We start from the raw sequence: 24,981 nt of genomic DNA on the forward strand, positions 1-24,981 counted from the left end.
TTATTTTTCACTAAACACACAGTGTGCTTTTGCATCTCCAGGCTCCGGTTCACCTGAGTTCACCTGGACTACCCTTCCCCTCCATCTCTGCTATTCTAAATCTTATCCTCCCCTAATTTCACTTACCATGATATCTTTACTAACTCTCCACCAAATGTGTTATAGTTATTTGTGCAGTTATCATATTTCCTGACTGGATTGTAAATTCTGTTCAAACGAAATACTGCTTTGAGTGAGCCCTTCTAGGTGCCAACCTGTGCTAAGTGACTTGCATGCATTATCTCATTTAATCCTCACATCAATGTTGTTAGGCTAGCACCCTTCGCATTTAACATTAAAGAAAATGAGGCTCAAGGAGATTAGGTAGTTTGACCAAGTCATGCAGCTGATGAGGTTGAAATCATTGTTTTAGTCCGTTCAGGCTATAACAAAAATGCCATAAACCGAGTAGCTAACAACAGAAATGCATTTCTCAACAGTTCTGAAGGCTGGGAAGTCAAAGATCAAGGCACCCACAGATTTAGTGTCTGGTGAGAACCCACTTCCTGGTTCATAAACAGCTGTCTTTTCATTGTGTCTTCACAGGGCAGACAGGTTGAGGGAGCTCGCTGGGGTCTCTTTTATAGGGGTACTAATGCCATTCATAAAGGCTCCATTCTTATGACTTAGGCGTCTCCCAAAGGCTCCATCTCCTAATACCATCACCTTGGGGCTTAGGATTTCAACATATGAATTTGGGGAGAGAACCGATTCAAACATTGTCTACAGCATTCATGTTTGTGTTACGTAGGCAGCACAGTGTCCATCACCTGCACTGCTCTCGACCTGTGTGGGTAGGATAAGCGTGTTAAAAACTCTGTCTTCATGTAGATCAAGACTTAAATAGGGAGGTGGGCACTGAAACAGTAATGAATTAGGATGGCAGGATTCTTGGTGATGTTTCCAAATTTCCACTATTGGGTTATAGTGTTTTTGAAATAAGCATTTAAAATATATATTTGCTAAACAGGATTGCAGCTACTCAAATATTCTCAATTGTTATGTGTAGGTTAGTTTTATCTCTCTGATTTTATTGTCATCCCCCCCACACACACACAGCCAGGGATATGTCTATTCTCTTGCATTCCCACAGCTTTCAGCGCATTGCTCAACATACAGAGTACGTACTTGTTGATTTTATGTGTTTGCATACGTGCACAGCAACTGGGTAGAGGACGTGGGTGCGTGATGTAGTGTGCATTCCTCCTCATCCTTTTTCCCTTGAGTAGCTGCAGCCTGGATGCTTTCCTTCTCGGGGGAGGAGGTAGAACCGCTGACCCTTTAACAAGTTGTGCCTCAAAGAACAGGTGTCTCCCCCGCCTCTTGGAAAAGAGGGATGGTTGGATACTTCGTGACATCAGAGACCGACTAATGAGAAATCAGGCTTCGGCAGACGAGCCAATGGGAGGTCGAGGGCGGGCCCGGTTTCCTGGGAGCCCGGCGGGCCGGGCTAGTCCTCCAGCCACAGCGGAGTCTCTGCCGTTCACGCTGCCCGCGGCAGCTCCCGCGACTCCTAGCGGCTCCAGTAGCGGCGTCGTTCCCCTGCCCGCGCTTCTCCCGGAGGCACGCGCGGGCACCTCCCGCCGCAGCGCAGTTCCCCCGCCGCTCGGGCTCCGGCCGTGGCACGGCTCATGCCTCCGGGCGCGGAGCGCTCAGGTGGGCCGGCCGTCGCGGGGAGATAGGCCCCCGGGGGCGGCGGCGGCTGGACCATGGCCCGGAGACCCGGGGCGCCGGCCGCCTACGGGGAGGACTTCTCCTTCGTCAGTCCGCTGGTGAAATATCTGCTCTTCTTCTTCAACATGCTCTTTTGGGTGAGGCTTGGGGGTCGTGGGGGCACCTGGGCTGCAGGGCACCCCCTGGAGGGTTGAGTGGGCTGCCCGCGCTGAGCAGAGGTCGTCCCCGGATGCCCGGTTCAAGGCGAACGTGGTGAGCGGCACTGCCGAGTTTTCTGAGAAGACCGTACTTTGGGGTAATTTATTCTAGGCAGAGACACCACAGTGGCTCCTTGTGTGCAGAGCGTGTTGGGGTGGGGGATATGCAGGGGATTCAGTGCAGACTTCTGGGTATTCTCCTCTCGGCATCGGATGAGGGTCTGTGTCAGGCCAAAAAGGTGGTTTTGAGCGTCAGGAGCGGGTTTTCCTGTTGGCCCAAGGCAAGACCCACTGATACACTCATGATTAGGGGATTTTTCAGGCCTGGGGGCTGGGAGGCCCTGCTGGCAAAGAAGAAAGAGGAAGGAGGGAAACCCAAACCTTCCCTCTCCCTTACCTCCGAGAGAATGAGTTAAGGGGCTTTCATCTCTTCCTTTTGCAGGCCTCTGCTGCCCTTTCTCCCTCCAAAGGCTGAGAAAGGACAGGAAGAGCCTCCAGGTGTAGATGTCTTTCCCAGAACTGTCCCAAACTTTGCCCCACCTTTCTCAGGACCAGGTTCCGTCCCCGGGAGTTTGACAGTCTTCAGCTTCTTTAAATAGACCCTATGTTGGGCTGGAAGGCCAGGGGTCCTTTCAGAATCTTCTGCTTGGGGCTGGAAAAGTAGAAAAAATATTGGACCGGGGCTGCCTAGATTCTCATCCCCACTCTGCCATTAATTGTTGACTTGACTAACCTGGGCAATATGTTCACTTCTGTAGACCTTAGTCTCCTCCTCCATAAAAATCCAGCGTGATCAAGGATGCCAGAAATACTCTGCTGGAGCTGAGAATGCAGCTGGACCAGATCATGAAATGCTAGCTCAATCCTGTTTCAGGTCTAGAGAGTCCCTGAGCCTCTCTGGGTTTGAGAACATTGGGAGATCCACCCCTTTTCCCCAATTTCTCTTCCAGCAACAACTACACCAGAGCTGCTGCTCTAAGAGCCCGTTATGCTTGCCCACCTCTGCCTGAGACCTAAAGTTCAGACTTGCCGGAGGGAGGAGTCTAAAATACGTTTCCTGGGAGAGGGAGCAGACTAGGCAGCTAAGCCAGTTGCTGGAAAGGTTTCACAGGGGCCGTGGTGTGAACAGACACAAAGTACATAAGGGCTAGCCCGTTGGGAAAAATGAGAGAAATCCCAGAGGGTGGTGATGACAGCTCATTCTCAGCAATTGTACTGGGAGAAATGAAGTTTGAACTCCTAACAAATTCTCAGATTTAGAACTGGAAAAAAAAAGTTGGAAGACATCTTGTCCAGTACTTGCATCTTATATGTGAGAAAGCCAAAGCATAGAGATGTTGTTTTATCCTAGGTCCAACAGCTTGTTAGTGGGCTTGATCTGGTGATTTTTTTCTACTGAACCACAGTGCCTCTAGGGGAAGTCCTTGGTCCAGATGGCTGCTACTGTGGCTGGGGTGTTAGCAGTATTAGTAGTTAACTAGTCAACACAAGTTCCATGGTGTACGTTCTGTTTCAGCTGGAGGTCAGGCAAGAATGGAAGAAAATCTCACCACCGCTCTGCCAGGCTGGGGGATGTCCTAAGGGGAACCCCCCACCTAAAAGCAAGTTCCTGAGAACCCTCTTACATGCTCACTGAGTGTCCCAGGCCAATGCACGCCATCCTCAGAGCCAGCACTAGCATCCCAGGGACCTCAGGTCCTCACTCTAGCTTCCTCTATCAACCAAGGCTTTGCATGCATCTTCTTTGGAGCCTTTGGCACTTCACCCTTATCTGTGCTCCCCAGCTACAACATCTGGGTGCATCTGTTACACTTGTGTTCTCAGTAATTTTTCTGGACTTCCCCACTCTACCCCACCGGCCTTTTGCCAGATAAATGACTTTGGGAGGTCACAGCAAGGGAGAGAGTTTGGCTCCATAGACCCATTTAACTTGGTACAAATGCTTCATTCAAGGTCAGAGGACCTGGCTAACCAAGCTGGCACCATCCCAAATTAGAGGAGAGCCCCTTCTTGGCCCTACTTTAGACTCATAAGAAGTCATTGGCACTAGAAATGGCACACTGAAGGACAAGAGGCCCAGTTTCTTTCTGGCACCCACTTACTGTGTGACCCCAAGCCAATATATCTGTCTCTCTGTCCTTAAGCTTTCTCCTCTAAAGGAGACGTTTTTTTCTGCTTCTGTGAACTGTTTAAAGATGAATGCATCACTTTGGGGACTGTTTTCTTTCTTCAAGAGCTGAGGCTAGATCTAAGGATGCATCTTTTTTGTGTCCTAGTATCCTTGGGACATTGATCTTACCAGGGGACAGTACTCTTTCGGCATTACTGAGTGCCACTTCTCCCCCAGGTCCAGAGCGGCAGAGTTCATTCCACACAAGGCCAGCTGGAGATGAAGAGCTGCTTGCCCAGACCAGGGGTCATTTGTCTTCCCATCCCCCCTTTAGGGACTGGTTAGTGTGGTTTATTTTTTGCAGGCTTCCACCATCCCAGTCAGATTCCCCTCTTCTACTCAGGAGGCACCTGAGTGCCATGGCTGGGACTGTCAGCCCACTCCTTTTCCAGACAGAGTGCGTATTCTGGCCAGGTGCTGGGGAGCTGTGTATGGATGGTGTTTGTGCTGGGCCTGGATCACCTTGGGATGGTAGCCAGCATTGTCTGGGCTCATACTCAGTGGTGGCAGTGGCCATCCCTGCTACTTCTCTTGGAGCCCTGATCCTTGGGGCATTTGGTGTCTGACTCAGAAAGCTCCTGGCTCCTTTCGACCAGGACCTATTCCACCTGTTCATGTTTCAAATCTCACTTCCCCTTTTGCCCAGGAGTTCTGATTTTCTCCCCAGAATTGTGCTGCTGGGTTCCTGATTGTTAGGATCCCATGGCTTGGAGAGTTGCCTCAAGATCACAAAAGTTGTATTTTAGTCTTTGAGTTAAGAAGTCGCTGACTTTCTTTACCTCCCTATATTGGACAGCTCTGTGCAGAGGGAAGAAAGTGGGCTGGTACATGCTTTATCATCTTGGGCATATGTTGGCAGGAACATTATCAGTGCTGCCTACAGCAACCATCTCCTTCCTTGCTGATCCTTTTCCCACCCAGGGCTGCAGTTGGGGTGGCTTTTGAGTCAGGCAAAGCCCAGAAGCTCAGATCTCCTGCCCCTGTGTCTCAGCTGAGGCTTCCTTAGTGGCGATGCCTCAGGGCTCCCATGGCACCTCGTACATATTTTGATTGTCAGATCTTTCTTTACCTGTGCTGCAATTATGTGTTTCTATTTTTCTCCCCCTCTAGACTTCAGGCTCCCGAGGGTAGAGACTGCTTTATTCACTTCCGGATTCTCAGTGCTCAGCTGTGTTTGGCAGAGAGTGGGTACTTATTGAATGTTTACTGAGTGGGGAATGAGAGAGCAGAGCCTACAGGGTGGAGGCATCATGCCCTTCCTCCCTCTCTCATGGACACTAGGCTTTCAGGATGCAGCACAACGTTAAGTCCTCCAGCATTCTTGGTTGGAGTATTGTCCTGTGTTCTTTTCTGCAGTGGGCCTGGCACCCCTCCCTCAAGCCAGGTCAGAAAACATGGCAGCCATCCCCTCCAGCATCTCCCTCAGGGCCTAATTACCACACACAGCACACGTGGACCCCCTTCCAGATCTTCCCTAGGCGGATCCAGGCCTCTGGTGAGGTATCTTCTTCAACAAATTCACTTTCCTGCCTAGGACCGCTGTACTGGAGTCCCCAAAGCACTCAGGATGCCCCAAACCACCTGCAGCACTATCTGTTGTAACCTGGCTCAGAAGCCATGAGGATATGATGAGGCATCAAGCCTGGCAAAAGCCCCTCCTGAGTGATGGGGTCCCTTATGCCCCCATCCCCCCACCACAAACACACACACACACGCACACACACACACACAAAACTACTTAAATATGCTAGGAGGCAGAGCCCATTTCCTCCTCCATTTTCCCCCTCCTTTCCCTATAGACTAACCAGGCTGCAATAAATGAATTATAGCATTATTTTTTTAACATATGTATACATTTATTTATTTATTTATTTTTAGCTGCATTGGGTCTTTGTTGCTGCACACGGGCTTTCTCTAGTTGCAGCGAGTGGGGGCTACTCTTCGTTGCGGTGCGTAGGCTTCTCTTGTTGTGGAGCACGGGCTCTAGGCGTGCGGACTTCAGTAGTTGTGGCTCACAGGCTTAGTTGGTCCGCAGCACGTGGGATCTTCCCAGACCAGGGCTCGAACCCATGTACCCTGCATTGGCAGCTGGATTCTTAACCACTGCGCCACCAGGGAAGTCCCTATCACATTATTGTTATAAAAACAACAACAACAATACCAAGAATGAAGACAAGAACCACACTCTTTGCTGTCAAGTCACATGCCTGCCTTCTTAACTCCCCAGATAGCTCTGTTTGCCTTGTACCAAGTAGAAAATCATAAACTTCAAGCAGCCTTTAAAAAGAATAAAAGAAAAGCATCTCTTAGAGTCTCCACAGCAGGCTGTGTGTCAGGCTGGTAACCCCAGGCCGTGAGTTTGCGCGTTTATACTACTTTGAGCACTTGTGAACTTTCCTTCCTCCTTTATACCCTTGGAAAACCAAAACCAGCCATGGCCTAAGGAAGGAGCTAAAGGCTTGGCCCAGACATTGGAGAGGAAAGAGCCCCGTGGACTCCTCTACTCCAGCAGGACAATTGCATCCTATCCAGAGGGAGAAAGCCAAGAGCCAGTTTCACACAGATAGTTGCCACTTCAGAAACCCAGGAACAACGGTGGCGCCAGGATGACCACTGTAGGACCGGTGTTTGCAGATCCTCGGCAGTGAGAGAGGAGGCCCTACTTTAGGGCTAGCAGGATGTGATTTCTTTGACTTCATCCAGAAATGAGGATAGAAAGGACTGAGAACCTGGAGGTACAGACCCCTCCCTCCCAGTGTCCCTCTGGGAAGGGAGAGTGTTTTGATTCCCATGCAGGGAATCACTCGACTCTCAGCTGTCCCCCACCGCCACCTTCAAAAGAAGAGGAAAAAGATTTATTCCAAAGAAGAGGTGAGGACTCTGAGACAGATCCACCCAGTTCATGCAGACTGGACTTTAGAATGTGGAAGGCGGACAGGCCGGGCTTTCTCTCGGTGGCTGGCGGGCCCTGGGTGGTGATGCCCTGTCTGCCCCTTTCAGGAGCCATTCCAGGGACTTCCCTCTGGGTCCTGCAGGGCCCTCCTGATGCTGTTTTACTTCCTCCTGCCTGAGCCCCGCCCAGTCTGGAGATTACCCACTGCTCACCCAAGATAACTGCAGGCAGCTCCTTCCCACCTCACATGATGCCTGGAAGTGAATACACATGTCCTGGTAGGAGACAGAGAGGGAGGCAGCCATGTGACCGAGGTCATAGGGCCCTGGAGCCATGTGGACCTACATTCCAGTCCCTCTTTAGCCACTCTCACTCACTGAGTGCATTCGCCCAACATCAGTTCTGTAGAGTGGAGATCCTAACACCCTCTTGGGGTTGTGGTCATAGTATACATACAGTGGTTAGTCCAGTGCCTGGCCCTTAGCACTCAACAAAAGGTAGCTGTTACATCATTGTTAGAATTGGCTCCTAGAGCCAATTCACCTTTTGGGGATGGACTTGGAGAGCTAGGATGAGTGCTCCTCCTGACGAGTGGCAACTAGGTGGGGATTGAGTCTACGTAAGGGCCAACCCTGAGCCTGACTTCCTTCAACCTTGAACACCCTTGCTCACATTCCTACTGTTAGCCAGAGGGAGATGACAATTAATGGCATCTTTATATTTTATAGTTTACAAAGAAGTTTCATATATATCATAGGAACAGAGACTCCACTGTTGTCTTTAAGGACCTTCCCTAGGTCCACTCAGAGCTTTTCACACCGCATTGGTCTTAAGGTACAATCCAGTGGAAATGGATTCCAAGAGCTAATTTGCCTGTAATTATCGGCATTTGAGCATTAGAGCCAGGAGAAGAACTCTTGTTCAGGACCTCAACTTGGGGCCCTATAACCACTTATCTCTTAGTATTGATGGCTGTGAAGTAGTGTCCTAGGGGCTAGAATAAGGGTTTTCCTCACATCAAATCATAACTGTCTTTTCCTGATTTACAGAAAAAAAAGTCAAGATAACGGAAAGACTTTTCTCCATTTTCTGTTTTCTCCCATCTCTCCAAGATAACAGCTGCTTATCTGCCACCAAGTGCAAGCAGAAGGCAAAGGGAAGAGGACAAGTAGCAACAAACATTATGGAAAACTAGGAAACTATTTAGAGTATTGCAGTATTATTTTATGAGATGCAGAGACATACGTCTAACAGCTGAATCATCTGTTAGTAAAATTGTTCCTTATTTCTATGATAGAAATTAGTATGTCATGCTTCCTCACATGACACATTGAGAAGGACACATTATCTGTGTAATATTCCTGTCAAAAATATGTCGTCTGAATCTAATTGGGGAGAAACAATCTGACATCCAAATTGAGGGACATTAAGCCAAACAACTGGCCTGGACTTACCAAAAAAAATTTCAGTGTCAAAAGAAAAAATATCAGAACATGTGTTGGCAAGGGTATGGAGAAATTGGAACCCCATACGTTGCTGGTGGGAATGTGGAATGGTTCAGTTGCTGTGAAAAAAGTTTGTCAACTCCTTAAAAAATTAAACGTAGAATTACCATATGACCTGGCAGTTCCACTCCTGGGTCTATACCCAAGAGAACTGAAAACAGGTATTCAAACAAAAACTTGTACATGAATATTCATAGCAACACTATTCACAATAGCCAAAAGGTGGAAACAACCCAAATGTCCATCAGTGGATGAATGGATAAACAAATTGGGTTCTATCCATACCATGGGATATTATTAGGCCATAAAAGGCATTGAAGTACTCTTACATGCTACAACATGGATGAATCTTGAAAACATTATGCTAAGTGAAAGAAGGCAGACACAAAGAGCCACATATTATGTATTCCATTTATAGAAAATGTGCAGAATAGGCAAAACCATAGAGACAGAAAGTGGTTGCCAGGGGTTGGAGGAGTGGAGGGAATGGGAGTGACCATTTAATGGTACAGCGTTTATATTTGGGGTGATGAAAATGTCCTGGAACCTGATAGTGGTGGTGGTTGCATAGCAATATGCATATACTTAAGGCCACTGAACTGTACACTTTAAAATGGGTAATTTTGTGGTATATGTATTTTAGCACGATTTTTTAGAAGTCAGTGTCTTGAAAAACCAAAAACAAAGAAAAGAAAAAAAGCTGTGAAACTGTTCCAGGCTAAAGGAGACTTGATCACTAAATGCATGATCCTTGACCGGACCCTGAACCAGAAAAAAGGGGGGGAAAAAAAACAGTTATAGGGCCTCCCTGGTGGCGCAGTGGTTGAGAGTCCGCCTGCCGATGCAGGGGATACGGGTTCGTGCCCCGGTCTGGGAGGATCCCATATGCCGCGGAGCGGCTGGGCCCGTGAGCCATGGCCGCTGGGCCTGCGCGTCCGGAGCCTGTGCTCCGCGGCGGGAGAGGCCACAACAGTGAGAGGCCCGCGTACCGCAAAAAGAAAAAAAAAAAAAAATAGAAAATATAATATTAAAAAGTGTGGATTTACAAGACTAACAAATGGAGGGTGACTATTGTTTAAATAGATTTCATTTTTTAGAACAGTGTCAGTTTTGCAGAAACTTTTGAGAAGATGGTACAGCAACTTCCCATATATCCCACATCGTGTCTCTTATTATTAACATCTTACATGAGTATGATATAATTGTTACAATTAATGGCATTATCATTAAGGTCCATACTTTATTCAGATTTCCTTAGTTTTTACTTAATGCCCTTTTAGTGTTCCAGGATCCCATCCAGGATATTGAATTTCATCTAGTTGTCATGTCTCCTTAGGTTTTTGTTGGCTGTGGCAGTTTCTCAGAATTTCCTTGTTTTTGATGACTTTGATAGTTTTCGGGAGTACTGGTCAGACTTTTTGTAAAATGTCCCTCTATTGGAACTCGCCTGATGTTTTCTCATGGTTATACTGGGGTTATGGGTTTGGGGAAGGAAGAGCACAGAAGGGAAGTGCCATTTTCATCACATAATCTCATATATCAATGACCTCTGTTGATGTTGCCCTTGATCACCTGGCTGAGGTAGTCAGGCTTCTCCACTGTAAAGTTAATCTTTTCCCCCCTTTTCTCTTTGGAAGGAAGTTACTATGTGCCACCCACACTTGGAAATGGGGAGTTAGGCTCCACCTTCTTGATAGTGCAGTACCTCCATAAAATATTTGGGATTCTTCTGCATGGGGGTTTTGTCTTTTCTCCCCCATTTATTTATTTATTAAGTCATTTATATCAGTATGGACTCATGGGTATTTATTTTATATTTGGGGTAGCAATTCCATACTCTTTTATTTTGATGTCTCTTTGGCATAGCCACACGAATGTGGGGTTTTGTTTTTGTTTTTTGTTTTTGAGCATTTCCTTACCTTCTGGCACCACAAGATGCTCCAGACTTATCTATTTCCCATCCTAGTCCTAGGATCAGCCATTTCTCCAAGGAGCCCAGGGGATGGCTATTTTCTTTATAAGGTGATTACTCACCTTACATAAGGATAAAGGTACTGGTGCATGCAAATTATTTTATATAATTTGATTGACAACTCTTCAAGAACATGCCTTTGGCTGGACTCAGCTATTTTGAAAACTGTCTAGCTTTTGAAAGTTTCCAGCAAGGCTTCATTCTAGCCAGAATATGAAAAGCTATTCTAGGAAGTGAAGTGTCTTTATCTCCATTCTCATCATGAAAGGAGATCATTGGTGATATTGTAGGGTGTCCTAGGATTTGGTAGCAAAGACTAATATATTGTAGACGGTACCCGACTGAGACTGGAAATGGGGTTTAGTCCAGATACTGCCACTGCGCCCATGTGCACTTGGTCAAATATCACTTCCCTCTTTTGGCCTCATCTGTAAAAAAGGGTGGGTGAGTGGCTGAGTTCATTTCTAAGCTTCTATTCAGCTCTAGAATGTTATGCTACTAACAGCAGCAGCACTAACTTTGGAATGGCAGCAGCTTGGAGGGATTCAGGGCGGGAGATGCGGGCAGGAGTAGAAGTGTGAAAGGGCAGGCTTGACTGCAGGATAAAGAGGCAGATCGATGACAGAAATGCAGAACTTTAGAGTTAGCTAGTGAGTTCCAGGTAAGCAGTATCATTAATGATCATATTAAATATTAATGATAATATTAATGTCTTAGTCTTGTTTTTCACATAGCCAGCACCTACTGCTCTAGATCCCTGGCTGAGTGTGCTTTAGGCTTGTGGTTCTCGAACTTGACTGCATGTTGGGATCGCCTGGTATGCATTCAGAAACACTGTTGCCTGGGTTCTAATGCCAGAAATTCTGATATACTGGGTTTGGGGTGCAGCCTAGGCATCAGGAGTTTTTAAGTTCTCCTCCGTGCCCCCCATTCTAATGGCAGCCAAGGTTAAGAAGCACTGCATTAGGCTCTAGATGCTCTTTCCCCCTCCCATGTAACAGATACATTTCCTTAAGGGCAGGGACCACATCTTGCTCATCTTTGCAGTCCTCAGAGTGTCTCCTACATAACAGCTGATGAATTGGATTTGGATAGTATGTTAGTTTCCTATTACTGCTGTAACAAATTGCCACAAACTTAATGGTTTAATATAACACAAATTAGTTTTCTCATAGTTCTGGAGGTCAGAAGTCCAAAACAGGTCTCACTGGGCAAAAATCAAGATGTCAGCAGGAATAGTTCCTTCTGGAGGCTCTAGGTAAGAATCTATTTGCTTGCCTTCTCCAGCTTTTTTAGAGGCTGTTCACGTTCTTCAGCTTATGGCACATACTCCAACCTCTGCTTCTGTTGTCACACATATCTCCTCCTCTGACTCTGACCCTCTTGCCTCCCCCTTATAAGGTCCCTTGTGATTATATTGGGCCAACTGGGATAATCTCCCCATTTGCAAGGTCCTTAATCACATTGGCAAAGCCCCTCTGGCCGTGTAAGGTTACATATTCACAGGTTCTGGGAATTAGGAATGGACATCTTTGGGAGGACACTGTTCTACCTACCACAGATAGAGCAACTGCTATAATTACAAGCCCATCCATGGAATGAAGTTACCCTGTGACACACGGCATCTGTTTACTTTTCCTTTCTTGTTTTAGCTGTGTTAGGATTTAATCAGAGACCGTCTTTGTGGAAAGTTATACACCTTAGTGAAAACTTAACATGTGACAAAACAGTGAGGAGCATGAGAGCAACAGAAATAAAGAGCAGATACATATTTTTTAATGATTCAGTAAAGTGATATTCAGAACCGTAATTGGCTGTGGTGAGTTTTAAAGGGCAGACAGAGATGCCCGATCACTCTGGCAAAGGGCTTGTGCTTCCAGGCCTGTGGGGTAACCGGGGTCTCCATTGTGTGGTTTCCTTGCCTCCCACCAACTCCCCCTTGCTCCCTGAGCCTGGCTGTGCTGTGGGACAAGAAGCCAGCTGGCACCTGCAGCCCCTCACACAGCTCTTTCTGCAAGCAGATCCCTCTCTCCTGGACAAAGAGTGTGAGGGCCAGCACATCACACATCTGGCCCCGAGTCAGAGGCGGCGTCAAATGATTGGGGACCAAGGAGAAGGGGCTGTGTGTACAAGCCGAGAAGAGTCCTGAAAGGCGCGGTTTTAGACAAGGGTTTCCCATTTCCTGCTGAATGCACCAGCTGGTAGAGTTTCCCAAGGAAAATGTCTCTCTACTGAGGGGCTAGTCTGACCCTATTACCTGCTATAGGTGCTCAATTCCCTTCTCCCACCAAAGCCCCAAGATGGTTTCTTCCCAGCTGGTCTTTGTCTCGCAGGACAGTGGAGTGCAGCCAGCCCTCTCCTTCACCACTGAGTTGGTCAAGTCCCTGATGCTGAGAACTCCCTCCAGCCAGAGCTTGGCCCCCGCTATTGCCATGGTGATAGCCAGCTGCTTCTTAGCACCAGCCTGGGAACTGGGCACAAAAGAAGGGTGACCAAAGGATGTGCACACTGGGCCACCCTGCACTCCTAGAGGCATAGAGCGGGACACAGAGAAGGCCCCTTTAGGGAGCACTGGTGGTCTCGGATGGGTTTGTTCTCTGACGGAGAAGCCAGGAAGTTTGAAAGGTCTAAACTTCTCTGTTCCACACTGGAATCAGGGTTTAAAAAGTTTCCTTTGCAAGGTAGTTCTGCTATTTTACACCCACACATTCATGTGCAAGCATTCTTTCACACTGGTCTGGACTTTCATTCTTGCATTTGACACCATATTGACCTCCAAGAGGGTTAGAGACCTGGGAGCATCTACTCAGGCCTGCTTCAGCTTTAAGACCTCCCCTTTGATGTAGCTGGATTCAAATTCAGAACTTCATAGTTTCTATGTGACCCTGGGCAAGTTAATCCTTAGTAATGATAATATTTATTATCAGGCATCGTGTTAAATGCTTTCCATGCATTCTTTTATTTCATTGTCACAGTAATCTTATTAAATGTAGTTGTTTTAAATTACCATCTTCAGATACAGAAACTGAGGCTCAGAGAGTTGTCCGGCACAGTCCCAGGTTCAACTCACTCCGAAGCTCATGTTTTTAACTGCTATTCTGTTTTAACCTTGCATTGCCTTAATTTCCTCATCTGTAAAATGGGGATAATAGCTGCCTCACAAGATAACTGTGTTGTGAGGATTAAATGAGATAATCTTGGTATAAGCTGTTCATGGAGGTAAAGCACTGACAGATTCTCTCAATAGTATCACCAGGAAGGAAAAAGATGCTCATTTCTGGGTCCAGGAAGAGTCGTCCTCCTTCTACTCTGCTTTAAGGTTACTCACAGCTGTCAGGGCTCCCTGATTTCCAAAACCTCAGAGTGTGGCTCCTTCCCTGTCTCCACAGGTGATTTCCATGGTGATGGTTGCCGTGGGAGTCTATGCTCGGCTGATGAAGCATGCAGGTGAGCTGTAGGTCCCCATCCATCTCCCCACGACTCTTCTCTGCCTCTTTCAGCCCTGGTCTTTCAGCCCTCCTTCCCACATAAGCTATGGAGCTATAGGGGGCAGCCACCCTCTAGCCAAATCCTAGAGGCTTACTCCATCAGGCCATCCGAGCCAGTTCACCTGGATTTCCCTGAGCTCCCACGAGTCTTCTGAGATCTGCCTGCATTTTAGGCTTAGGAAGTGTCTAAGGAAGAAGGTAGGCTTCTGGGTGCAAAGAGTAACCAGGGGCTGTAGCCCTTCCTTCGCTCTGTTCCGGAGTAACTCAACCTCCATTCCTATTCCTCTGCACAAAGTCTCCAGGAGACGGAATCTGCAAAGCCAATGAGCCTAATGCCATTCTAATTCTTTTCTGGAGCGAAAGTGGTCCCTCCTCTCTTAAGCCCGGGAATAAAGGCTCTTACTTTTTGTTAGTTTCTCAAATAAAATGCCACAAGCCCTTCTGGGCCCTTTGTTTTCTCCCCATGGGAGGGCAGTACTGCTTCCTGTAACCTTCCCCCAGCCACACTGGAGAATCCTCCACCAGGGGAGGAGGACAGTTTTGGAGGCACCCCACCCCCTCCCTGGTACCCGCCTCAGTCGGCACCAGATTCAGACTGAGAGACAGCCCCTTCCCCCAGAAGCAGCGCTGGCCTGCCTGGCCGTGGACCCTGCCATCCTGCTGATCGTGGTGGGCGTCCTCATGTTCCTGCTCACCTTCTGCGGCTGCATCGGCTCTCTCCGGGAGAACATCTGCCTCTTGCAGACGGTGAGTGGTCAGGGGCACCCCCATAAATGCCCTGGCCTCTCTCCTCCACGTGCCTCTCATTCCTGAAACCTTTCAGTTTCCTTTGTCCCTCAATGCCCCCAAGGTCTGTGCTGTCCACTCCTCACTGTAGAGCTCAGCCCAGGTGACCCAGCACAGGGTGACCACCCCCAGGACAGTGTCCCAGAGGCAGCTGCCTTTCCTGTGTGTGGGGCACCTAGGAGAAAGTGCTCCGTGGCCCCCCAGTGCTCGCCGTGGCCCTACTGCCCAGCCTGGTAACAGACTGCCTCCTTTTTCCGCCTGCTCCCCACAGTTCTCCCTCTGTCTCACCATCGTGTTCCTGCTACAGCTGGCAGCCGGGGTCCTGGGCTTCGTCTTCTCAGACAAGGTAACACTGGGAGTCACGGGGCCTCCTCAGATGTGAACCAGAGGGAGGAAGGGAAGGTTCCTGCCCGTGCTTAGCCTGACTAATTAACCACGGTGGTCCTTCCCCTGAGAAGCATCTGCCTCTGAAAGATTATCCTTAGGGATGAATGAATGGCCTTTAAAGTTGCCATATTTAAAGAGGATTTCAAGATTGTAAGGTGTTTTCCTTTGACAGTCTGAGAGGCCAACAGGGAAGTAAATTCTATGAACCGAAAGTTAAAATAGTCTGTAAACTTTAACGGCAAATGATTGAGTAAAATTCACTTATCAAGTGGACCACAGACAACGTGAAGAGCCTTTTATTTCTTTTAAAAATTATTTATTGGGATAAACAAAAGTAAGAAAAGGGGGAAGTCAACAACACTTTGAACAGCTCTTACCATATCTGGGAGTGGTCTGCCATTCAGTGACAGCCCTTTTAATTAAGAACCAGAATTTCTTTCCCAAAGGGCAAATGATTACCAGGGGTAGAGTATAGGACTATGGATAGGAAACTTTGAGAAAAGTAATGAAGCAGGAAGGAAGAGACCGTGGTAGAACCATGAATTTGAGAGCCACTGAGTTAACTCAGAATGTCCTAGTCCTTCGGGCTCAGTAAAATCCTAATATGATACAGATCTGTTTTGAGTCTACAGAGATGCAATTCTCTTATGTCCACTAGAGGTCAGTGCCTTAGCTCAGTAAGTCCTTTTCTACTAAACCCCCCACCCCCGGGGTGGGGGGGGGCGGAGAGAGAGAGAGAGAGAGAGAGAGAGAGACACACACACACACACACACACACACACACACGTTTCACTGCTTTGCATCAGTCAACAAGTCTTTTGTGTAATAGTATTCAGAGATAGATTACTATTGGATTATCTTGAAATGTGGCTCTGAGAAGAGGCAATAGCAGGACCAGCATTTTTCTCGCCCACAGGTACCTGAGGGCCCAGGGATGCACAGGCTTTGGAATTGGCCATCTTCCATCACTAGGACTTGGTTCTGATTTCCAGGCTGACTTAAATAAAGAAGGATGACCACTGTCTATTGCTATTTCTTCAGGGAGGAGCAGGTTAGGGGTTAGTCCTGTGTTCTGATTCCCTCCTCGTGTTTCTGGCAGGCGCGGGGGAAAGTGAGTGAGATCATCAATAACGCCATTGTGCACTACCGAGATGACTTGGACCTGCAGAACCTCATTGATTTTGGCCAGAAGAAGGTATGGGCTAAGAGGGGGGGTCGTCTAGTGGTCCGGGAAGCTGTGGACAAAAGTTAACGCCATCCCAAGAGACACCTCACCCTCATCACCTGCCGGGTAATGGATTCTGGGAAGGGGTCTGGCAAAAAAAACACACGTAGCTTAAAAAATACTTTAAAGGGCTTCCCTGGTGGCGTGGTGGTTGGGAGTCCGCCTGCCGATGCAGGGGATACGGGTTCGTGCTCCGGTCCTGGAGGATACCACATGCCGCGGAGCGGCTGGGCCCGTGAGCCATGGCCGCTAGGCCTGCGCATCCGGAGCCTGTGCTCCACAATGGGAGAAGCCACGGCAGTGAGAGGCCCGCGTACCGCAAAAAACAAACAAACAAACAAAAGTACTTTTTGTTTGTTTGTTTGTTTGTTTGGTTGGTTGGTTGGTTTTTTTTTGTGGTACGCGGGCCTCTCACTGTTGTGGTCTCTCCCACTGCAGAGCACAGGCTCAGGACGCCCAGGCTCAGCGGCCACAGCTCACAGGCCCAGCCGCTCTGCGGTATGTGGGATCTTCCCGGACCGGGGCACGAACCCGTGTCCCCTGCATCGGCAGGCGGACTCCCAACCACCACGCCACCAGGGAAGCCACAAAAGTACTTTTAAGGGCAAAGAACAGTATATATAGTAATCTACCAATTGTGTAAAAAAAGAGAGGAAAGAATATTCATGTTTGCAAAAGGAATCTGGAAGGATATGAAGGAAACCATTATAAGTGGTTACTTATAGTGGGAGGGGGAACTGGGCAGATTTTTTAATATTACCAATTCAAAGTCAGATTTTTAAAATTGTGGTAAAATATACATAATATCAAATTTACCATTTTTAAGTGTACAGATCTGTAGTACTAAGTACATTCACATTGTTGTACAACCCTCATCACCGTCCATCTCCAAAACTTTCTCCCCACACTGAAACTCTGTACCCCATTAAACACTAACTCTCCATTTTCCCCCTCCCCCTAGCTCCTGGCAACCACCATTCTATGTTCTATCTCTATGAATTTCTGTCTCTATGAATACTGTATTTGTCCTTTTGTGACTGGCTTGTTTCACTTAGCATGTCTTCAGGATTCATCCATGTTGTGGGATGTGCCAAAACTCCTTCCTTTATAAGGCTGAATAATATTCCATCATATGTATATACCACACTTTGTTGATTCATTTATCTTTTGATGCACACTTGGGTTACTTCTACCTTTTGCCTATTGTGAATAATGCTGCTATGAGTCAGAACTTAAATTTGAAACAAAAGTGCTTTTGAGACCAGTGCTGAGTTCCCCTTCGCTTGGTGCAACACTCTTGACTTGGATCCTGTTTACTTTCATGGTGTAATTATGGGCCCACAATATTGAAGAGTCTCCTCCTGTGCTTTCTCTATATTAAGGCAAATGTTTGTAGCACTGATCCTTTATTTCAGCCAGTATTTTTGGAACATATACTTTTGCCAAGCTCTATGCTATACAGGACTGCAAAATCAGAAACTGCCCTCAAGGAGCGCATAGTTGAGTGTGTAAAACAAAATATATATACAACAAGTTATAACAAGACATATAAAATGATAGAAATTAAGAAGAGAAAACTTCTTCAGGGGAAGATCACTGAGAAGCTTGAGCTCCAGGTTCCAGGTTGTGTTTCAACACAACGTGAACTTACAAGTGCAAGCTTGCCATAGACTTTTGGTTGCTCTGAGAGTTCCCCTTGTCACCTCAGTGTGGGGATGGGGGTGGTAATTTTAACCCCTGTGGTGAGCTTTGTTGCAGTTCGGCTGCTGTGGAGGGATTTCCTACAAGGACTGGTCCCTGAACATGTACTTCAACTGTTCGGAAGACAACCCCAGCCGTGAGCGCTGCTCTGTGCCTTACTCCTGTTGCTTGCCTACCCCCAACCAGGTGAGCACACATCCCACCTCATTTCCTCCTGCAGTGATCTGAGTTACTTTCCGATTAGGGCAGCTGCTATTGGGAATCTCCATCCCCTGGTTTAGCCAGTCAATTTTGTAGGACAGCTGTCAGATGTTTTTCTTCACTCCAATCTGATGGCTCTGTTATCTTGCACTCCTGCAGCCCACTTGGGGGTTCAGAAGGCACAGGTCTCTAAGGCAAGGAGAACTGGACTCAGACGTCTCAGAGGAAGGGAAGTCTGCATTTAGCAACTTCCAACGTAGCATCCTCCACATATATTCTCTAACAATTTAGGAGTTCAGGAAGGGTGGGGAAGCCCATCAGCTAGGGCCCCTAAGAAAAAGTTATTGGAATGGGAGTCCCACTTGGCTTTTCAACTCTCTCCCCAGGCAGTGATCAACACCATGTGCGGCCAAGGTATGCAGGCCCTTGACTACTTGGAAGCTAGTAAAGTCATCTACACCAATGGCTGTATTGACAGATTGGTCAACTGGATACACAGCAACCTCTTCGTACTTGGTGGTGTGGCACTGGGCCTGGCCATCCCCCAGGTAACTTACCCTGTAAAACTGTGGTCCCACAATTCTGTAAAGACTCCTTTGTTTGGGGGAGGGCACCTGGGGCTCAGCTAGGGTGTCAGGCACTAAGGTTGCTGAAGGGTAGGAGATGTGATGGTGCCGACTGCACTGGGAAGATGGAGTCAGAGAAAACAAAGGCATCACTCATTGCTGAGGACCCAATTCCTTCTCACCTTTCCCAGCTGGTGGGAATCCTGCTGTCCATGATCCTCATGAGTCAGATCAAAGATCAGATCAAACTACAGCTCTACAACCAGCAGCACCGGGCTGACCCATGGTACTGAGAATCCATCCTGCACCTCCTCGTTAGGGCAACAGGCGAGCCTCATCGACCAACGGCAGTGGTTACAGCTCTCAGCACCAAATGGAGATTTGGGTTCCAGCCCCACAAGCCACGGCCCAGTGGCAAGAAGCAAACTCCAGATGCCAGAAGGCAGGGTACACAGGTGGCTCAAGTCTCCTCTCCCCATCCTAGCTCTCAGCATTGTTATTCTGTATTCTTTCTACCCTCCACCATTTGGGTTTCTGTTCTTGTATGTCTGAGCAGAGATGCTTGAGCAGCAGCAGTCGCACAGAGTTGTGGGGGCAACAGGCTTTCCACCGAAGCCCTGCAACTGACAGACCTGCTGGGGCTGCCACTGAGCTTGCAGCACGTACTCGCATTCTGGCTGTTGCCAGTGCGCCCTGCCTGGAGTCCGGTTGGCATGATATCGGCTCCAGAAGGGAAGGGAGTGGAGCAGGCAATGAGCGTGGGGGTCGGCTGGGGACAGTCGTATGTGCTGGGGAGGAGTGGAAGACCATGTGTTTACTGACTGCCTTGTGCTGCCATCCTCCCAGGTAGTCAGAGTGAGCTACATCCTGCCCAGCCCTCATTTCCATGGAAACGTGGCAGCAACTGCAAGGGGTACAACAAGCAGCCAAATTCACCCCGTCTCCCCTCCTTTAAAAAATGTCTGGAACCATGGTCTCTATCTTCTGCAGCCAGCAGAGGTGGGACTGAGCCATACGTCCCCTTGAACTGCACCCCTGTATGGCCCTCACTCTCCAGTAAGTGGGTTTCTTTCTTTTAACCTTGGCAGTGTGCAGAGAAAGAGAGGTAACACCCCCCCGCCCCCCATTCCTCTGCACCAGAGCTCAGTATTTCTACAGTGTAAGCAGGGATCTTGCTGGGGCTGGGGGAGCCAGAAATGGCAATAAAAGTTTGTTGACCTGGGCTAACCTGGACTCCATGAATTTTCCATTCTGGCAACTGGGAAGGGAGGGGTAGAAGGGCCCGGCCGGCGCTACCGTACTTCCCCGGCCCCACCACTCACCCCAGCTCCCTCTAGCAGATGCACCATTCCCCTCCCACAACCCCGCCCCCTCCAGTCTAAATTAGATAAAGAGATTCCCCATTCGCATTTGGGAACGGCATAATTTTATCCCCAAACCTGACGTTAATTTTTTTTTCCGAACTGAAATAATTTGCTACCCAAAACTTTCCGGATGGGTTAGGGAAGGATACGTCTGTAAATCACTGTGTGGCCCTCTCGCCGGGAAGGGAGGGGGGAGGAGTGAGGAGGAGGAAGGCCATCTCTTCACTCCCAGTCTAGACCCTCTAGCCCTCTCCTCCACCTTTATCTGAAAGAGCTGGGTACCGCGGCCCATCTTGCTTTAGTGAAGACCCAGAAAAAAACTTCCAGGCGTGCGCAGGGCTTCCTCGCGCGGAGAAGAGCGGGCGAGCGCGGAGAGCAGGGAGGCCCGGCTGGCGCGTCGGGGGGCGTGGCCCCGTGGCGCCTTGGGTGGTCCCCACCCCCGCGGCGGCTGGGCCGAGCCTCCCCCCCCCCGCGCCCGCGAGGAGGGGAAGGGCTGCGTGACCCCACTCCCCGGTGAGTGTCCACCAAGTCTCCTAAACTAGCCTAGCTGTGCAGTCGGGAAGCTCAGACTAGGGCCTTGGCCTGGCCGGGGAAAGATGGGAGAAGCCCTACCGCGCTGGGCAGAGCCTAGAGTTCTCTCCCCGCCCCCAGTTTCCCCTAAACCAGCCTTCTGCTCCTGGGAGGGCGCCTTTCCAGCAGCCACCTGGGGCCCCAGCCAATGTTTAGCTCCAGCTAGTAACAGAACGGAAAGAAAAAATAAAATCTTTTTTTTTTTTTTTAAGTAAGGGCCTTTTATTCTGGGAGAGAAGAGTAAAAAAGCGCGCTTTCTTAGTGCCAGAGAGTGGCATTTTATGCTCCTTCATTTGGTGATGCGGACCAGCAGCTCGGTGTTAGGGAGACGGGGTGATGCACCTTCCCGGTTCACCGATTTTGAGGAGCTTACCTGGTAGGGGGCTGTTTAAGGCCTTTTGGAGGAAAAGACCAGGAACGCTAGTCTGCAGAACCAGGATTCAAATCCAGATTTTTTGAACTCCCAACTACACTTTTACTTAAGTCTCTACTGTCTCTCACTATCTAGCCTTCTGGGCTTGTATTGATACAAAAGGAGTCGGGAATTTCCCACCAAGTCCCAGGCCTTAAAAGGCCCTGAGCTTTAATTGTTCAGGAGCTTATAGTGCAGTTCAGTGTTTTTACCTAGATTCGTTTCTCAGTGTCTTTTTAGCTTTCTTTCTCTTTGGCCTGATGCTGGGAGAGAAAATGCCCAGTTTTTTAAAGGTTTCTCATCATTATTTCACGTTTCAATTTAATTTGCTCCCTGAATTTCTATCAGTTTAAAAACCCTAGTCTCAAGCATGTGGGGTTAACACCAGTATCTTAGAACAGCTATCAAATCTAGGCCTCAAAGGTGGGTGAATGGAAGTAGATTCTTGGGGCAGTGGAAATCAGGCTGGATGAGCAGAAGTGGACAGAAAGGGCCTGAAGGAGGGTGAAAATTTGTCTGGCATGACATGGCAAGAAAGGTACCCCTACAGGCTGTGGGCCTCAAACCCTACAATTTAAACAAGGACTTGAGTCCAGGAGTGCAAATTTTGCAGAATGTTCAATGAAATTCTAATTTCCTCTGTATTTGTTTTCTATTGCTGATGTAACAAATTACCATAAACTGGGTGGCTTAATTCAACACAGATTTGTTATTTTACAATTTTGGAGGTCAGAAATCTGAAATGGGTCTCACTGAGCTAAAACCAAGGTGTGAGCAGGGCTAAGTTCCTTCTGGGGGCTCTAGAGAATCCACTTTCCAGCTTCTAGAGGCCACTTGTGTTCCTTGGTGCCTGGCCCCTTTTTCCATCTTTAAAGCACATCACTCCAACCTCTGCTTCTGTGGTCGCATCTCCTTTTCATCTGACTTTGACTCTCCTATGTCCCTCCTATAGGACTCTTGTGATTAATTTGGGCCCACCTAGGTTATCCAGATTATCTGCCATTTTAAGATTCTTTTTTTTTAATTTTTAACTTTTTATTTTATATTGGAGTATTGTTGATTAACAATATTATGTTAGTTTCAGGTGTACAACAAAGTTATTCAGTTATACATATGCATGTATCTGTTCTTTTTCAAATTCTTTTTAATTTAACCATATCTATAAAGTCCCTTTTACAATGTAAGGTATATACACAGAATTTCTGGGATTAGGACATAGACATTTTGGGGTGGCTCTTATTCAGCCTGTCACATCCCCTTCCCACTACATGCATGACTTAAAGGTGGGGGAGATGTAGAAATGGACTGTTGTTGGATATTGGCAAGAGTTTGATGTAGGTGTTGTCTGGCCTTCATTCTAGTAATTACCTAACATTTATTGTGTGCTTGCTGTGTGCCAGGTACATATTTATTACAAAGTTTGATATGTGGGTCCTTTACTGTTTTCTAACTTGTTCTCATCCCAAAGACCAGATATGTTAACAGGGCCAGGGACCAATTCCAAGAAAGGGGAACAGCGCAGCTTCTTCCACCAGAAGAGTTCTTCTGGTCCATTACTCTAAAAAGGTCAAGAACATTTTGTAAACCCACTCCCCGCCCCCCAAAAAAGTTAAGAGTAACTAGATATTCCAAATTGCCATAGATAAAACACTCAGAGATGGGTAACCACACTGTAGAACTGAGGTTGGAAGTTAAGCTCTAGAGTCCTCACTACCATGCCAGGGACCTGGTCAAGCAATCAGATGAATGGAATAGCATAGAGATTCCAGAAAAGTTTTTAATCATCAGTACTCACCGACTAGTAAACAAGAAGCAACACAATGATGAGAGGAATCACTAATAAAAGTTGTTAGGACAAATGGATTACATTACGGAAGAGAAGTAACTCAGATTCATATCTCACATCATACATTGCAGTTCATTCCAGAAGGTAAAAGGATATTATAAAGCAAAATGAACAACAAAAATGAAAATCAGAATATTTTCTGTGTCCTAGCTGTCGAGAACTAGAGTGGGCAGCTTTTCAGTGCATCTGCCCAGCTCACAGGGTTTCTTCCTTCTTTGGAAACCGGCCCCCTACTGCCAAGCCATAAGGGTGAGTCTTGAGAAGCCATATTTGTGCTAATAGACCTGGTCTCCTGGACAGAACTGACTGGATCAGGCTTGGGCACTGTATTAGTATCCTAGGGCTGCTATAACAAAGTATAGTTGACCCTTGAACAACGCAGGGGTTAGGGGCACCAACACCCCATGTAGTCGAAAATCCTGAGAACTTTACAGTTGGCCTTCTGTATTCACAGTTCCGCGTCTGTGGATCCACCCAACCCTGATCATGCAGTACTGTAGTACATAGTTATTGAAAAAAATCCATGTATAAGTGGACCAGTGCAGTTCAAACCCATGTTGTTCAAGAGTCAACTGTACCACACACTGGGTAGCTTAAAACAGAACTTATTGTCTCACAGTTCTGGAAGCCAGAAGTTTGAAATCAAAGTGTTGGCAGGGCTGTGCTCCCTCTGGCCTCTAGGACAGGATTCTTCCTTGCCTCTTTCAACTGCTGGTAGCCCCAGGCATTCCTTGGCTTGTGGCAGCATAACTGTAACTTTTGCCTCCATCTTCACGTGGTGATCTTCCCGCTGTGTCCGTGTCCCAATTTCTTCTTATTATAAAGACACCAGTCATATAGGAATAAGGGCCCACCCTACTGCTGTATGACCTCATCTTAACTAATTACATCTTCAACCACCCTATTTCCAAATAAGGCCACATTCTGAAGTATTGGAGGGTAAAGGATTCAACATATCTTTTTTGGGGGAGCACAGTTCAACCCATAACAGGCATCCAACCTACACTGTGCCAAACGGAGTTCCCTCTGTGGGCCTTCGGAATTGAAAATGAGATTCTAGTCACACCCTGGCCTGACTGGTCTGGTGGAGAAAGAAGAAAAAAGGAATCTGAGGCTCAGCTTCTTATACCTTATGGACTAAGTAGCAGAGAAAGTCTATTTACAGAAAGAGCAGAATGAAATACATTGGGGGTGGGGCAGAGAGGCAGAGAAAAGGGAGCCGAGGAAGGATACTCCTGGAAGCAGCTTTCACTGTGGTCCTACAATGTTTCTGCAGCTCCACGGCTGTCCTCCCTTGGATTCCCTGAGACACTGTGTGCTTACAGAAAAGCCTGCTTTGTTTGCTTAAGGAAGCTCAACTTGGTTTCTGTTGCTTACAAGCAAAGCTAATAGCAAAGCTATAATCACAGTAAGATGCTATATTAGTTTTCTATTGCCGCTATAACACCTCACCACAAACTTAGTGCGTAAAACAGCACACGCTCATTATCATGCAGTTCTGTAGGTCAGAGTCTGATATGGGTCTCATCGGGCTAAAATCAAGATACTGGCAGGGCTGCATTTCTTCGGGAGTTTCCAAGGGAGGATCTCCTTCCTTGCCTTTTCCAGCTTCTTGAAGTTCCCTTCTCCCATCTTCAAAGCCAGAAACAGCAGATTAAGTCCTTCTCACCACGCTATCTCTCTTGTTTTCTGCAGCTGGGGAAGGTTCTTGGCTTTTAAGAACCCATGTGAATAGATTGGGTCCACCTCCATGATCCAGGCTAATCTCCCCACCTCAAATCCTTAACCTTAATCACATCCATCTGCAAAGTCCCTTTTACCATGTGAGGCATCGTATTCACAGGTTCTGAGGATTAGGATGTGGACTTTTTTTTTTTTTTTTTTTGGTCTGCATTGGGTCTTCGTTGCTATGTGCGGGCTTTCTCTAGTTGCGGCTAGCGGGGGCTACTCTTCGTTGCGGTGCGAGGGCTTCTCATTGCAGTGGC

General features: G+C 47.6%; 1 protein-coding gene across 2 annotated transcripts; it reads left to right on the forward strand.

Annotated features, from left to right (window-relative positions):
* The first annotated feature begins 1,546 nt into the window (after positions 1-1,546).
* Positions 1,547-20,021, forward strand: TSPAN33 (tetraspanin 33). Of its 2 annotated transcripts, none has more exons than XM_082632715.1 (8): positions 1,547-1,850; positions 13,840-13,897; positions 14,558-14,685; positions 14,996-15,070; positions 16,211-16,306; positions 18,095-18,223; positions 18,625-18,786; positions 18,996-20,021. In XM_082632715.1, the coding sequence occupies exons 1-8, from the start codon at positions 1,749-1,751 to the stop codon at positions 19,095-19,097; spliced, it is 852 nt and encodes a 283-aa protein (XP_082488841.1). In that variant the 5' UTR covers positions 1,547-1,748; the 3' UTR covers positions 19,098-20,021. The 2 variants fall into 2 exon arrangements, with proteins under 2 accessions (XP_082488841.1, XP_082488840.1); XM_082632714.1 differs by lacking the exon at positions 1,547-1,850 and adding an exon at positions 11,660-11,708.
* Positions 20,022-24,981: the final 4,960 nt, after the last annotated feature.

This window comes from Mesoplodon mirus, assembly GCF_964341445.2.
Source record: "Mesoplodon mirus genome assembly, chromosome: 9".
Classification (NCBI taxonomy): domain Eukaryota; kingdom Metazoa; phylum Chordata; class Mammalia; order Artiodactyla; family Ziphiidae; genus Mesoplodon; species Mesoplodon mirus.

Excerpts from the sequence above, each read along its gene's own strand:
- TSPAN33 (XM_082632715.1), top strand. The coding sequence starts at position 1,749 with ATGGCCCGGAGACCCGGGGCGCCGGCCGCCTACGGGGAGGACTTCTCC. Across the intron at positions 15,071-16,210 it reads GCTTCGTCTTCTCAGACAAG|GCGCGGGGGAAAGTGAGTGA; the intron begins GTAACACTGGGA and ends TGTTTCTGGCAG. Across the intron at positions 16,307-18,094 it reads TTGATTTTGGCCAGAAGAAG|TTCGGCTGCTGTGGAGGGAT; the intron begins GTATGGGCTAAG and ends GCTTTGTTGCAG.